This window comes from Meles meles, chromosome 16, assembly GCF_922984935.1.
Source record: "Meles meles chromosome 16, mMelMel3.1 paternal haplotype, whole genome shotgun sequence".
Taxonomy (NCBI): domain Eukaryota; kingdom Metazoa; phylum Chordata; class Mammalia; order Carnivora; family Mustelidae; genus Meles; species Meles meles.
In genome coordinates, this window is record NC_060081.1 from 37,044,164 (window position 1) to 37,056,625 (window position 12,462).

The window sequence follows — 12,462 nt, forward strand, 5'->3', positions numbered from 1 at the left end:
CACAATTACTGTACAAACTTCACAAAAGGACAAAACCATTAATCAACTTGCACGAGGCTAAACAGCAAATGAACTACTGAAGGAGTTACAACATCTGTGACTTTGGAACAGCTAAGCCAAGACTTAAAGCACAAAAACAGGCTTTTCTGCAGATTTATTTCAGGACCAATTGGGCAAGGAATGCAAGAGCCGTGGCTGTTTTTGCATGAAGTGTTGTCCATGGTTCTACATAAATACACCAAATCAGAAAATTTGCAAAGTGGTACAAAGGCCTTAAACATGTTTTTCCCCTCTTTTATGCACTTTTGTTGAAGATTTGTGATGTCGGTGCCACAGAGAGAAAACAAAGTTTGGTGTCAGTTAAATGATATACTCCGCTAGTTAAAAAAGAAGAAACTTGAATCTATAATTAATTTCATATATTTAGAATGGCTTCCAGTCAGAAAACTGCAATTAACACAAATTCACCTATGCTTCCTAACCACAACTGATTTATAACAGATTGGTAATCGATCAAAGTTTTAAATGCAGGCAAATTAATAAACATCTTGATTTTTATTCTGAACACAGTCAGAATAAAATAAAGACGTTTTTATATGCTGTAATCCAAACAATATAAAGCTGACTCAGTTTTTCAGCATGAGTTTGAGAGCAAAATTGGGAAACTATATTTGAGAGTAGCCACTAAGAGAGACAATTAATTAGTTGCATTATGGCTCATCATATAAGATAAAACTACTTACTAAGTGATCATTTTTATCTTAAAATATGTTTTCCCGGGCGCCTGGGTGGCTCAGTGGGTTAAAGCCTCTGCCTTCAGCTCAGGTCATGATCTTGGGGTCCTGGCATCAAGCCCCACGTCGGGCTCTCTGCTCAGCGGGGAGCCTGCTTCCTACTCTCTCTCTCTCTGCCTGCCTCTCTGCCTGCTTGTGATTTCTGTCTGTCAAATAAATAAATAAAATTTTTTAAAAAAATGTTTTCCCAAAGGCACTGATGAACAAAATTTTTTATCAAGTACCCCAAATGACACAAATCATATTTTAGTAGTTCATAATTATTTAAAATAGTAACTTATTCCTCTACATAATAAAAAGCCTTTCTTTCAAATGAAGGTCTTTGAACACTTAATCCTTGATATAACAAAAATCAATAACGATGATAGTAATGGTCTTGTTCTTTTTTCTTTTATGTTCTTCATCTTTTTTTTTTTTTAAAGATTTTTATTTATTTATTTGACAGAGAGAGACACAGTGAGAGAGGGAACACAACAGGGGGAGTGGGTGAGGGAGAAGCAGGCTTCCCGTGGAGCAGGGAGCCCAATGCGGGGCTCGATCCCAGAACCCTGGGATCATGACCCGAGCCAAAGGCAGACACTTAAACACTGAGCCACCCAGGTGCCCCTCTTCATCTTTTCTTGATGCTTCATCTTATGAGCAGGAATTTGGAAGTCTTCACATTACCTTTTAACATAGGCCATGGGGCAGGTGTCCTATTCTACAGATGAGATTAAAAAGGTCGATTGCCATGGTTTGGTCAGGGGCACAAGCAGGACTTCAGCACACCAAACATGGCTCTATTCAATAGGCTTTAAGGAGTTCATAACTTGCTAGAGGCTTCCCACTCTGCCTGGCTTAGACTTCTATGACATCAGAATCATTAGCAATCAAGGAACAAAAGCAGATCATTCTTTCCAAATCTGATTTGATGGTTTATCAAATTGACTAGTTTGGTCCAGGGGAGATCACCAAGAAGGCAGGAGTATTTCACTTAGGGGAGTACCCAGCAATAACTATTGGGTGTTGAGGGTGTAGGGGAGTCGTTAGAGCAAGGAGGACAGTGGGGAGCCTGATGCCATGGTTAAAACCATTAGAAAGAATGTGTATTTAAGGACCTACTTGTCTTTCACAGGTCCTATAAAACTTGGCACTTTTTCCAAGGCTAGACAGCAAAACAGTGACAATCAGTGTGTGTTACCACTATTTCCACAGTACATGCGACAATTCTAATTGTAACAGAACATAACACTGACATTAGTAACCATTCCTGACTTCTTTATCTGGCTTTAAAAAATGATTGTGGTAACCAAACAGTCTTGAAGGCTCCAGATATTAATTTTAAAATTTGTGTTCGTCATAAAGAAGGATGATTCTTAGGGAAGGCTGATTTATACACAACTGTAGATCAATAGTCACGTAAAACGCAACCTTTCATAATGGAAATCAATGCTCTATCATGCATGTTGAAAAACTATAACAAACGTTAGTCTAGTAGATGTAGATATTGTATCTTCTCACCCACAATCACAGTTTGGCAGCCGAGGTTAAGAGAGTCAAACAATGAATCATTTAGTCTACAAGTCAGTTTGCACACAGAATTATAAATGCATATATGCTTCCTATGCCACATGCCACAACTGTGGTTTATGCTGAACAGTATATCAGCAGATATAAAAGGCAGTGAGAAAGAAATAGGGGCCCAGTCAAAAGCCTCACGACACACAAGCACCGAACATCCTATAGAGCGCAGAAAGACTCCCAGGCAGCTTCTTCCACCACCTTGTAAAGGAGTATTTTAAGACTGCTCTTTCATTTCACGTGATAAATACATGGAGGAGGATTATTTTGCCTTCACTGCTTTAGGTTGAAAAGCTACTGGCTAGGAAGGTCATTTCCAACATTTCCCATAGTTTGGGGATCACTAGTGGACATGCAGAGGGTAAAGGAAATGCACTCAGGACTTGTGAAGCTCATTGTGGTCTGTGAAATGGAACCATTCAATTGGTCAAGTTTGTTTGTTTGTTTGTTTGCTTGTTTTGCAATAAGGCACTTTCAGAGGCCATTATCCTGACTTCTCATGCCTTAATGGGATCCCATACATACTACACTTAGGCTGAATTCTACTCTAAAGAAAGTAGTGAACAAAAAACAGTGAACATGGCACGTTAAAGGTAGAGAAAATGATGTTGGAGCTAAGATAACCAGACCCCAAGAGCCCCTCCTGTGCTCTCAGTCACACCAGGTCCTTGCAGATGGGCTTTCACACACACCCATCTGCTGACCAGGCCTGAGCAATAATCTGTTCTCTACTAGTAAATGGTAGAACATATTTTTGTAAGAGGAAATACAGTCAACCCCCAAAATACAAATCAAAGTTAGAATACTGGCAACATTTATGCCACATGAATTAGGTACCTACCAGATGACAGTACCGGACAAACCGTTACGCACATTACACATTTGTAATTTTATGAACTCAATAAGTAGCCCTCTGTCACAAAACTTCTGAGGCCATGAACAGAATCCCCCATTGCCTAAAAGGTAGGTAGAGTGTATGGAATGGATTTCTCATTGACTTAGGGAAAATGAACAAGCATTATGTATGGTTCATATGTACCAACCACCCTGCAAATAATTAACTTCTTCTCATCCCACATTTGTGACCATTTAAGGCATATCTTTGGAATGGTGGCTCTCCAACTTGAAGAAGCAGAGTTCCCTTAAGTGTTTATTAAAATCCAGATGGCCAAACCCCACCTCCAGATTCCTGATTCAGAGGGTCTGAGGTGGGGCCTGAGAACACATGTTTCTTTCTTTCATTTAAAAAAAAATTTTTTTTTAACAATTTCATTTATTTGGGGGGGCACACAAGTAGGCAGAGCAGCAGGCAGATGGGGAGGTGGAAGTGGGCTACCCACTGAGCAGGGAATCTGATGGGGGGCTCAGTTCCAGGACCCTTCGGGAGCTGAAGGCAGATGCTTTACCGACTGAGTGACCCAGGTGCCCAAGAATACGTTTCTAACAAACTCCCAGGTTTTGTTGATGCTGCTAGTTCAGTGAGCACACCTACAAATTAGAGGCCTGTGTCACTAGCATGACCTTGGACACTGAGGAATGCATCCCTCTAGGTAGTGGTTATACAGGATCATATCCTGGGTTGTTCTCAAAGTAGGCTAATATGCCAGACATAGGCTACCTGCACTCTCTCCTCCCCCAGCAAGCCCTTAAAACACTGCTATGAGCAGAGACTGAGTAGATATATCCAATTAACAGGAACAGATACATTTACAAAGAAGTAAGAGTATTGTGATTTATAGTTGGTAAAAAGGTTAAACTGATGACTACAATCATCTACTCCGGTCACTACTGGGTGAGCTTGGAGTCTGCAACTCTGTAACCCTTCACGTTTGGAAGCATCTTGGAACAAGAACGGCTATTGCACCCCAGCAGTGATTAATACCTGACTTGCTTTTCACCACTGTCACCCGCAGATAAGGGTCTCGGAAGCTGGTGAAGGACAGCTGCTCCGCAGGTTTCAAGGTCTTCTTCCAGAATGTCACTGTGATTATAGAGCCTATAAAATAAAACAGGTGCTGCATGAGATGTTTATTTAAGCACAGACCCCCTCTGCTTCTAGAATCTATGGTGGTTCCTTGTGGTTTATTGAAATAGATCTGTAATATAATCTAGACATAAAAATGCAGCAACTAGACTGTCTCTTGACAAAAATGTAAAATGGGGCAGTTTGAAAAACTTGTTTGTGTGTATGTAGCAGTTTTAAATCCATCAGAGGAAGAAACTTTTAACCCTTTGAAGACTTCAACGTTGTTCAACCTACAGCTGTGCAATCTCACTCCACATTGTATCTGACTGATAGGAATGCTAGATAATCTTAACAGTGGAAAAGGCTAATTTTATATTGTCAATCATAACAAAGTTAGAGCTCTACAACTCATGTGAAATTTACTTAAATTGTCACTGCTAAGAAATTGCAAACTGCTGGCTGAAGTATAGGTTATGTCCTCTATTTCTGAATGCAGAAAAATGACTATTATTTCTCCACTTGGATCCCACTACAATAAAATTTTCTTTATTCTTAGTAAGAACAGGAAGGTGTGGGAAGAGGGACTGACCCTCGTTATCTACTTCCAGGATACTGGGGACCAGCCAAGTCTAATAATTTGCTACTGTTTCTAGTTAGGTCTGTCCTGGTACAATTCGCCTCCAAAGAGACTGGCTAGTAACTTCCTTTTAAAAAATGTCTATTTTGGGGAAAGTATGATTCTAAAAAGCTATTGGGAGAGGATATCAAAACAAAACAGTACTTCTACTTTAAAGATGATCACAGTTGGGAATGTTTGATATATACTGCCCCCACCCCCCCATGAAGCAACTCCTGAAGCAATATGTTAATTAGCAAAATATTAGTAATTTGTAATTACTTCCATAGTTGGTTAAGTTACTGGATCCATTTGATATTCCTATGCCTGACATCACAGGGATAAAGGAGATGTGCTCTGTCCTATGGGAGGGTGAGAGACAACTGCAGGCATAGTCCCCCTCCCTCCCCCACTATCTCCCTACTCTGATGCAGGCTTTTACTCTGGGCAGGAAATAAAAACAACCCCCTGTATCTGGGACCTATTTGAGGCTCTGGGTCACACTGTCAGTGCCCCAGCTCCTTGCCAAGTTCTGACCTCCTGTTTAGACTCTGGGTTTGGATTCTTAGTCCCTGTGGGCAAGACTAAGGTCCCCTAGGTTGGGACCTTTACTCTTGAGCTGTGCTGCCAAAAATCTTCTAGACTCCTGGCCCATATCACTTAAAGTACCTATGAATACATTTTCTGGGCAAAATCTGGGTCCTAATTTTTCCTGAAAGGCTTTATCTTGCCCACTAGATTCCCATAATAATACTTGCTCTTCAGAAAGGGAAGACAAGCCCACCAGTGGTAAGCCAATTTTAGAGATGTAAAGGGGAGCTCACAATCAGTGGGCAGACAATCAGGAATGGTGAATGCCTCTGCCAGGTAGCATTTAGACAGAGGGGAGATAACACTTCAGGCTTCCAAGCAGCACAAACCACGGTGTCAGGAAATGCCAGGAAAGAGGGGTGTGGGGACCGGCGAGAAGACAAGTTTGGCCAGATAGGGGTTGCTATTGATGGTGATAGCATAGTACAGATGACTCCTGAAGAACACAGGCATTATGGGCACCAGCCCCCCAACCCCCCGCCCAATACAGTCAAAATGCCATACATAACTTTTGTTTGTTTGTTTGTTTGTTTTTAAAGATTTATTTGAGACAGAGAGAGAGAGAGAATGCACGAGTGGGAGGGGCAGAGAGAGATGGAGGGAGAATCTCAAGCAAACTCCATATTGAGCATGGAGCCCCACACAGGGCTTGATTTCACAACCCTGAGATCACGACTTGAGTCAACAGCAAAAGGCAGATGCTTAAATGACTGCACCATCCACCTGCCCCCATATATAAATTTTGACTGCTCCCAACCCCCAACATAGTTGGTTAACATACATTTTGCATACGTATTATATGCTATAGTCTTATAATAAAGCTAGAGAAAAGAAAAAAATCATTAAGAAAATCATAAGGAAGAGAAAACACATTTACAATACCGTACTTATTGATTAAAAAGCTGCATATAGGGCACCTGGGTGGCTCAGTGGGTTAAGCCGCTGCCTTCGGCTCAGGTCATGATCTCGGGGTCCTGGGATCGAGTCCCGAGTCGGGCTCTCTGCTCAGCAGGGAGCCTGCTTCCCTCTCTCTCTCTCTCTCTCTGCCTGCCTCTCTATCTACTTATGATCTCTCTCTGTCAAATAAATAAATAAAATCTTTAAAAAAAAAAAAAAAAGCTGCATATAAGTGGACCTGTGCAGTTCAAACCTGTTGTTCAAGGGGCAACTGTAATGGGAAATAAAATTTGATGTAAAACTCTGGTGAGAAAACAGCCATAAACCTTTCAGATTTCTGAGCTATGGCTGGTTTCCTAAAAGCAGCGTTTTTGAGAAGGTTAGCCTGGCGGCCATGGGCTGATGCTATTGGTGAAAGGAGAAACCAGAGGCCCCAAGCCAACCAGGAGACTGAGCTTGTACTCTCTTCAGCAAGGGGAAAGCACAGAAATGTGAGAGCACCAGTGGCAGTGGTAGGGGAGGGAGCAAGTGCTCAAGGTGGGGGCTGGTGGCGGGGGGGGGGGGTTGCTGTGGAAGGCTTGGGGCTACGCTTCCAGCAAAGGGGTAGTCACTCACGGCTCCCACTGTGGTTCTCAGTGACTATGATCTTCCTAGTGTTTAACAGAAGCCAGAAATTCACCATTGCAAGGTTTATTTTCATAGGACATCTCCCAAATCTGCAAATGTGGCCGTTAATTCAAAAGAAGGTTAAATCCTATGCTAGACAAACAGAGCCCACCTGCAAGTGTGGGGTCTTCAGCTTAGAATGCCTTTAGTCTGACTCCCTGAACTGGGTGGTACACCCAGAACAAGGACCACGGCTCGATGTTTCTGTAGCTCTTCTAGAATGCAGGCACGCTTGTGGAAGTCAGCAGACACTCGGGGATGCTGCTGTGCCTAGGCAGGCTGTGTGTGGGGTGCTGTGGTGGGAACAGCCTCCCGCCAGGGAGGAGTATTTTACCTTTGTCATTCTTAACAATGGTGATAGGAGAAAGCAGACAGTTTTGGGCTATTGTTTCTAAATTCTCTACCAACAATGCACCTTGCTGCCACTGCATCTCCCCCACCTCCAGCTTGGTGTGCCAGTGCTTTATGACACCCAACTGTCTGGTCACATAACCCTGGTCCTTTTCCAATTTGAGCAATCCAAATATCGGGCTCCCTTTGACTAGCTCATCTCACACTTGTCTAGGCCCCTCTCTGACTAGCTCATTCAGGGCTCTTTCTTATCCCTGACTTCCGTTAGCCCTCACTATATAGACAGCATTCTTCATCGTATGGAACTGCCCTCTAGTTACGCCCTGTCTGCTTCGTCTGCTCTACAAAACCAAAAGCTTGTTGGAAAGAGCCACTGGACTTGTGGATTTTTACCTTAAGTTTCACATAGCACTCAGCATGACACTGAAGACACACTTAACAACACTGTGTGTTGAATGACAGGCCAAGATTCAAACCCAGATTAGAGAAATTCATGACCCACTTATTCCAACAGTTCATTTTTACACGGTGGTTGTTAAACTAGCCCAGCACTTCCAGGGCTAGGCAACAAGTGATCAGTAAGAAGTACTGTCTGTGGGCGCCTGGATGGCTCAGCAGGTTAAAACCTCTGCCTTTGGCTCAGGTCATGATCCCAGGGTCCTGCGATCGAGCCCCGCATTGGGCTCTCTGCTTAGCTGGGAGCCTGCTTCCATCTCTCTCTCTCTCTGCCTGCCTCTCTGCGTACTTGTAATCTATATCTGTCAAATAAATAAATCTTAAAAAAAAAAAAAGTACTGTCTGCACAGCACTTGGGTCTACTCTAGATAAACTCAGGAGCTTCTCTGGCTAAAAGATGAGTTGGTCTGTGCTGAGGATTTCTAATAGCTTTACCTGGTTTTAGTTGACAAAATATCCATTGGTCCTTTGCTAAAAATAACTCTATTCAAGAATTCAAACACTTCAGAGCTAAAGATTAAAGACGACATCTTATGGAAACACTGCCTGAGTTGGAACTCAAGATCTCAGCTTTTGTGTCTTCCATTTGCATTCCAACCAAAATAATTCCCGTTGGAGAGATATGGGTATGATGAGGCCGGGTCCAGTCTTTCCTGGGGAATGTGTAGACTGGCCTAGCATCAACACAGTGGACCAGTTTGTTCTCTGTGAAGTAAATGGACAAACCTGCTGGTTGACCAGGAATCGCTGCAAACATAAATGGAACTTTAAAGAGGTGTATTTTATTTTACCCAGCAATGGTTAAAGCATATACTGCATAAAATTTGGGGGGTGTCAAACTGAAAGCAATTGTTTCCTAGCTTCATTTTCATCTCTTAGTCACACAGAATTTTGGAGATGATGTGAAAGAAAACAACTCCATCCCAGGTTAATGAAAACACTCAAATTAATATACATGCTTTCGAAAAAAGGAGAAGAGAGAAAAAGCGCTATGCTTTGTCTGTCAGTATGGCAAACTGAGAATTACTTTTTGGCAAAACAAAAACATCAACAAAAATAAAAGCCCTGCATGAGGGCAACCGAGTGTCAGCTATTCCTTAGCTCTGCCGGTAGCTGTCTCCCACACCTATGGGTGTCAGCCTTTCAGGGACTCAGAACTCAAGTGTTGCAGCTGCAGCACTACAGGCTCAACCTTCAGGTTCTATCCTCTCTAGGGAACAGCAGTCTCAGAAGAGCATGGTAATTGATGGTCATAAATGGTAACGAGTGGCTTACAACATTTACAAGTTACTTTTAAAAACTCATGGTATATGTTTACTGTGTTTTTAATGCAACCGAAGGATTACAAAGCACCAGAGCAGGTCACATCTAGAACAAAGTTTTAGGGAAGGAAATCTGCATTCCAAAATGAGCAACAATGGAAAGGCATCATTTGAAGAGGTGGTCCACAGGTTAGGAGTGTGTAATTTAGGAATAAATTATACCCAGAAAGGTGGGAAAGGGGCAGCACAACGGGCTTTTGTTTCCAATTCCAGTGCCTACAGCAACACTGGCCTGGGAAACTCAACTTCTTCCTCCTCATTGGTCTGACCCACCTTCCTTCCTAAATGTGAGAAGGCTTTGATCTTTAAGCTAAGAACACATGGTCTCGATAGAAAAGATTACTGTTTAAAACCATCATTTTGTCTGGTTCTGGTTGTTTTACATTTCATTCCCATGGGCATTTGTTGACTACAATGAACATTTAAAATCCTCCTAAGAACTCTGAGGATTCTTAAGTTTAAACAGAACTAACGGAGTGCACATTCATGTACCAAACACTCAGACCACAACTGCTACAAAATATAACTAACGAACCAAAGCCGACTGTTGTCAGTCAAAACCTGAGACGCTAATTCAATTTGTGTAGCTTACTGGTCATCCTGAAGCAATTTAGCACCTTCACCAATAAGAGAAAACCTCCAGTGACCTCCCACCCATAGGTACACAAATACAACAGAGAACCAGAGAGGTCTCTAGAAGCTCTACCTCCATAAAGATGCAAATTAAGATTTAAACAGTGTAACAATCGGCCACAGCTAATCCTTTTACAGAGGTGTAAATGGCTATTGAGAACCGAATTCCGGGCTGCTAGCTTTTGTTAAGTAGCATTACAGACAAATTTCATCCGAGAGCAATGCCAAGCCACCAACTCTGAGGACTATTGATAAAATAGTTTAATAAAGCCAGTGCAATTTGTTTGCTTTGATATCAAATTTCCTGACCATAAATCCAAACGTGTAAATATAAACCGCATCAAGAATTACTGTCCTGGGAAAATAAACTGGAAGCGACTATCTCAAGCCTGACACCCGATGGCTGGAACAGCTGTATGTGCGGCCACAGTGAAGTTTGTATATGGGGTTTTGTTTGCCACACAAAACAGTTGTAGAAAGGACAAACACATACATAGTTAAACAGTATTTTTCTTTTAACGGGCTGTCTTACAAAACCTATGTTTTGGTGGCTACCTCGGTCCCCATTGTGCAGCCCCCTGGGTGGTCCCTTCCAGGGGGCCACTTGAAGGGAACACAATGCCAAAAAGGAGGGAAGGAGGGGACGGCGACACAAAGGCCAACAGAGCGGGGCGGTCTGCGGCAGGCTGAGGACCAGGGGTCAGCAAACAACGCTCCTTCTCTTTACGCAGGAAACAAGGGCTCCTTCTCTTTACCTGGAAACAGTGTGATTAAGCTGACAGTTTGAATTATGGGCTACATTTTGTAGGGTACCATCCGTCTGTGTTAAGGTCCTCTGTATTGTAGCAGAGGCTCACAAGCAAAACCCTTGCCTTTTCCCCCACTTCGGCCTCAAAACAGACCTCATCATTCTGTTCCACTTTAATTCGCAGAACTACTCCCTCTCCCATGCCACCTATTTGTTTCCCTCGAAGTTCCTTAGTGAGGCATTGGACAGCCTGAGAGAATTTGTAATGGCTGTTTTCTTTACCCTTAAACAGAGATAAGCAGCCAGAACCTATAAGGAGTTTTTAGTAGCCCAGAATCATGACTTATGGCTGCAGACGTGCTTTGTGAAATGCATAAGTATTCCCGTCCATTTTCTCCTTGATTAAGCTATGGATCCCAAACTTAACATTTCCGTTGATAAAAACCCTTGAGAGAAGGGAGAAGAACAGAAATATTTACTCTTGCTCCCTGCGTTTCTTTTAAGTCAGCACTGACATGTCACTAAAGGGTTATCATCATTAGGGTCCTGGCTGCGCTCCCCAGTCTGAGGCACACACAACAGATTTAGGGCTTTGAATGTCTGCTGCAAAAAAGAACACAGAGGGTGACTGTCTTACTATCATGCAACTTTATGCCTTTCAAAAGTGGAATACAATCAGGCCCTGCATTTTGGAAAAGTTTCAGAAATATTATGAACATAGAGGTCCCTGGGGGGCTCAGTCGGTTAAGTGTCTGCCTTCAGCTCAGGTCATGATCCCAGGGTCCTGGGACTGAACCCAGCATCTGGCTCCCTTCACAGTGGGGAGCCTGCTTCTCCCTCTTTCTCTGTTTGCTGTTGCCTCTCCTTGTGCGCGCATACTCGCGTGATCTCTCTCTGTTAAATAAATAAAATCTTTAAAAAATATTATAAACATAATAAACTTTTGCTTATTAGACATTATCACAATCAGTTCTATAATTAAGCTCTAGGGGATGCTTTTGGTAAAAGGGCTTCTGTATTGTCAGGGTGGAGTCATCTTCGCTGGGCCTTAATGCCTGGTAGAGGACCATAAAACAAAACATCAGATTTCTGCTGTGCTGTTACATGTCTGCCTGTCTCCATATGTACGTGTGCATCCGTGTGTCCGCATGTGAGTGTGTGCATGTGTTAAAAGGGAAGGTGAGGAGCCTTAGACTGGGCTTGCAAGGGTTACAGCATGTGAGGGGACCCGGGGAGAAGGGAAAGGAGAGAACACGATGGGGTGGTGGATGGGCTTATGGAGGGCTCTTGCCAGATTCAGGCTCTGTAATAAGTTAAGATGTCACTTGTGTGAGATAGGTGAGTCTCATTGGAGGCCAATAACTGACAAATAGGAATGGGGTCAAGTGCAGTCACTGTCACTGTGGCAGAGCTCAGATGAGTAGGCCAGTTCCCTCTCTGGATTCTGACTCTAAGTTCTGGATGACATGATGACAATGAAATGGGAGTGGCAGTTCCCCGGGTTGGTGGGGGGCACCTGCCAGAAGGAGACTGAACCCTTGGCTATTAACACTTGCCTTCTGCTGGGCAAGTATGGTAGAAGTCTAATGCAGGACTGCTGCAAAGATGGTGCTGGTTTGCTGCTGGCCCCTCTCAGGCTCAATCCTATATGACAATGAAGAAGCTGAGTCAATTAATTATGCAAATGTGCATTCACCTAAGAAGCTGCTCAGAGAAAGCCAAAGACAAAAAGAGAAAATAGGAAATGAGAAAGTGGAAGATGCCAGCTCATCCTTATTAATGAATAAATGGGTTAATTGTGGAGGAGATGCAGGATGCATGCAAGAAAACAAGCAAAGCCAACTGGCCCTCCTGGGTAGACC

The 12,462-nt window shown here is 42.9% G+C and overlaps 1 protein-coding gene across 1 annotated transcript in view; it reads right to left on the bottom strand.

Annotated features, from left to right (window-relative positions):
- Window positions 1-12,462, bottom strand: part of KIZ (kizuna centrosomal protein) — a 128,532-nt gene that overhangs the window by 45,291 nt on the left and 70,779 nt on the right. Inside the window, 1 exon segment of the mRNA XM_045981581.1 lies at window positions 4,237-4,350. Coding sequence (XP_045837537.1) covers window positions 4,237-4,350 — 114 coding nt within the window.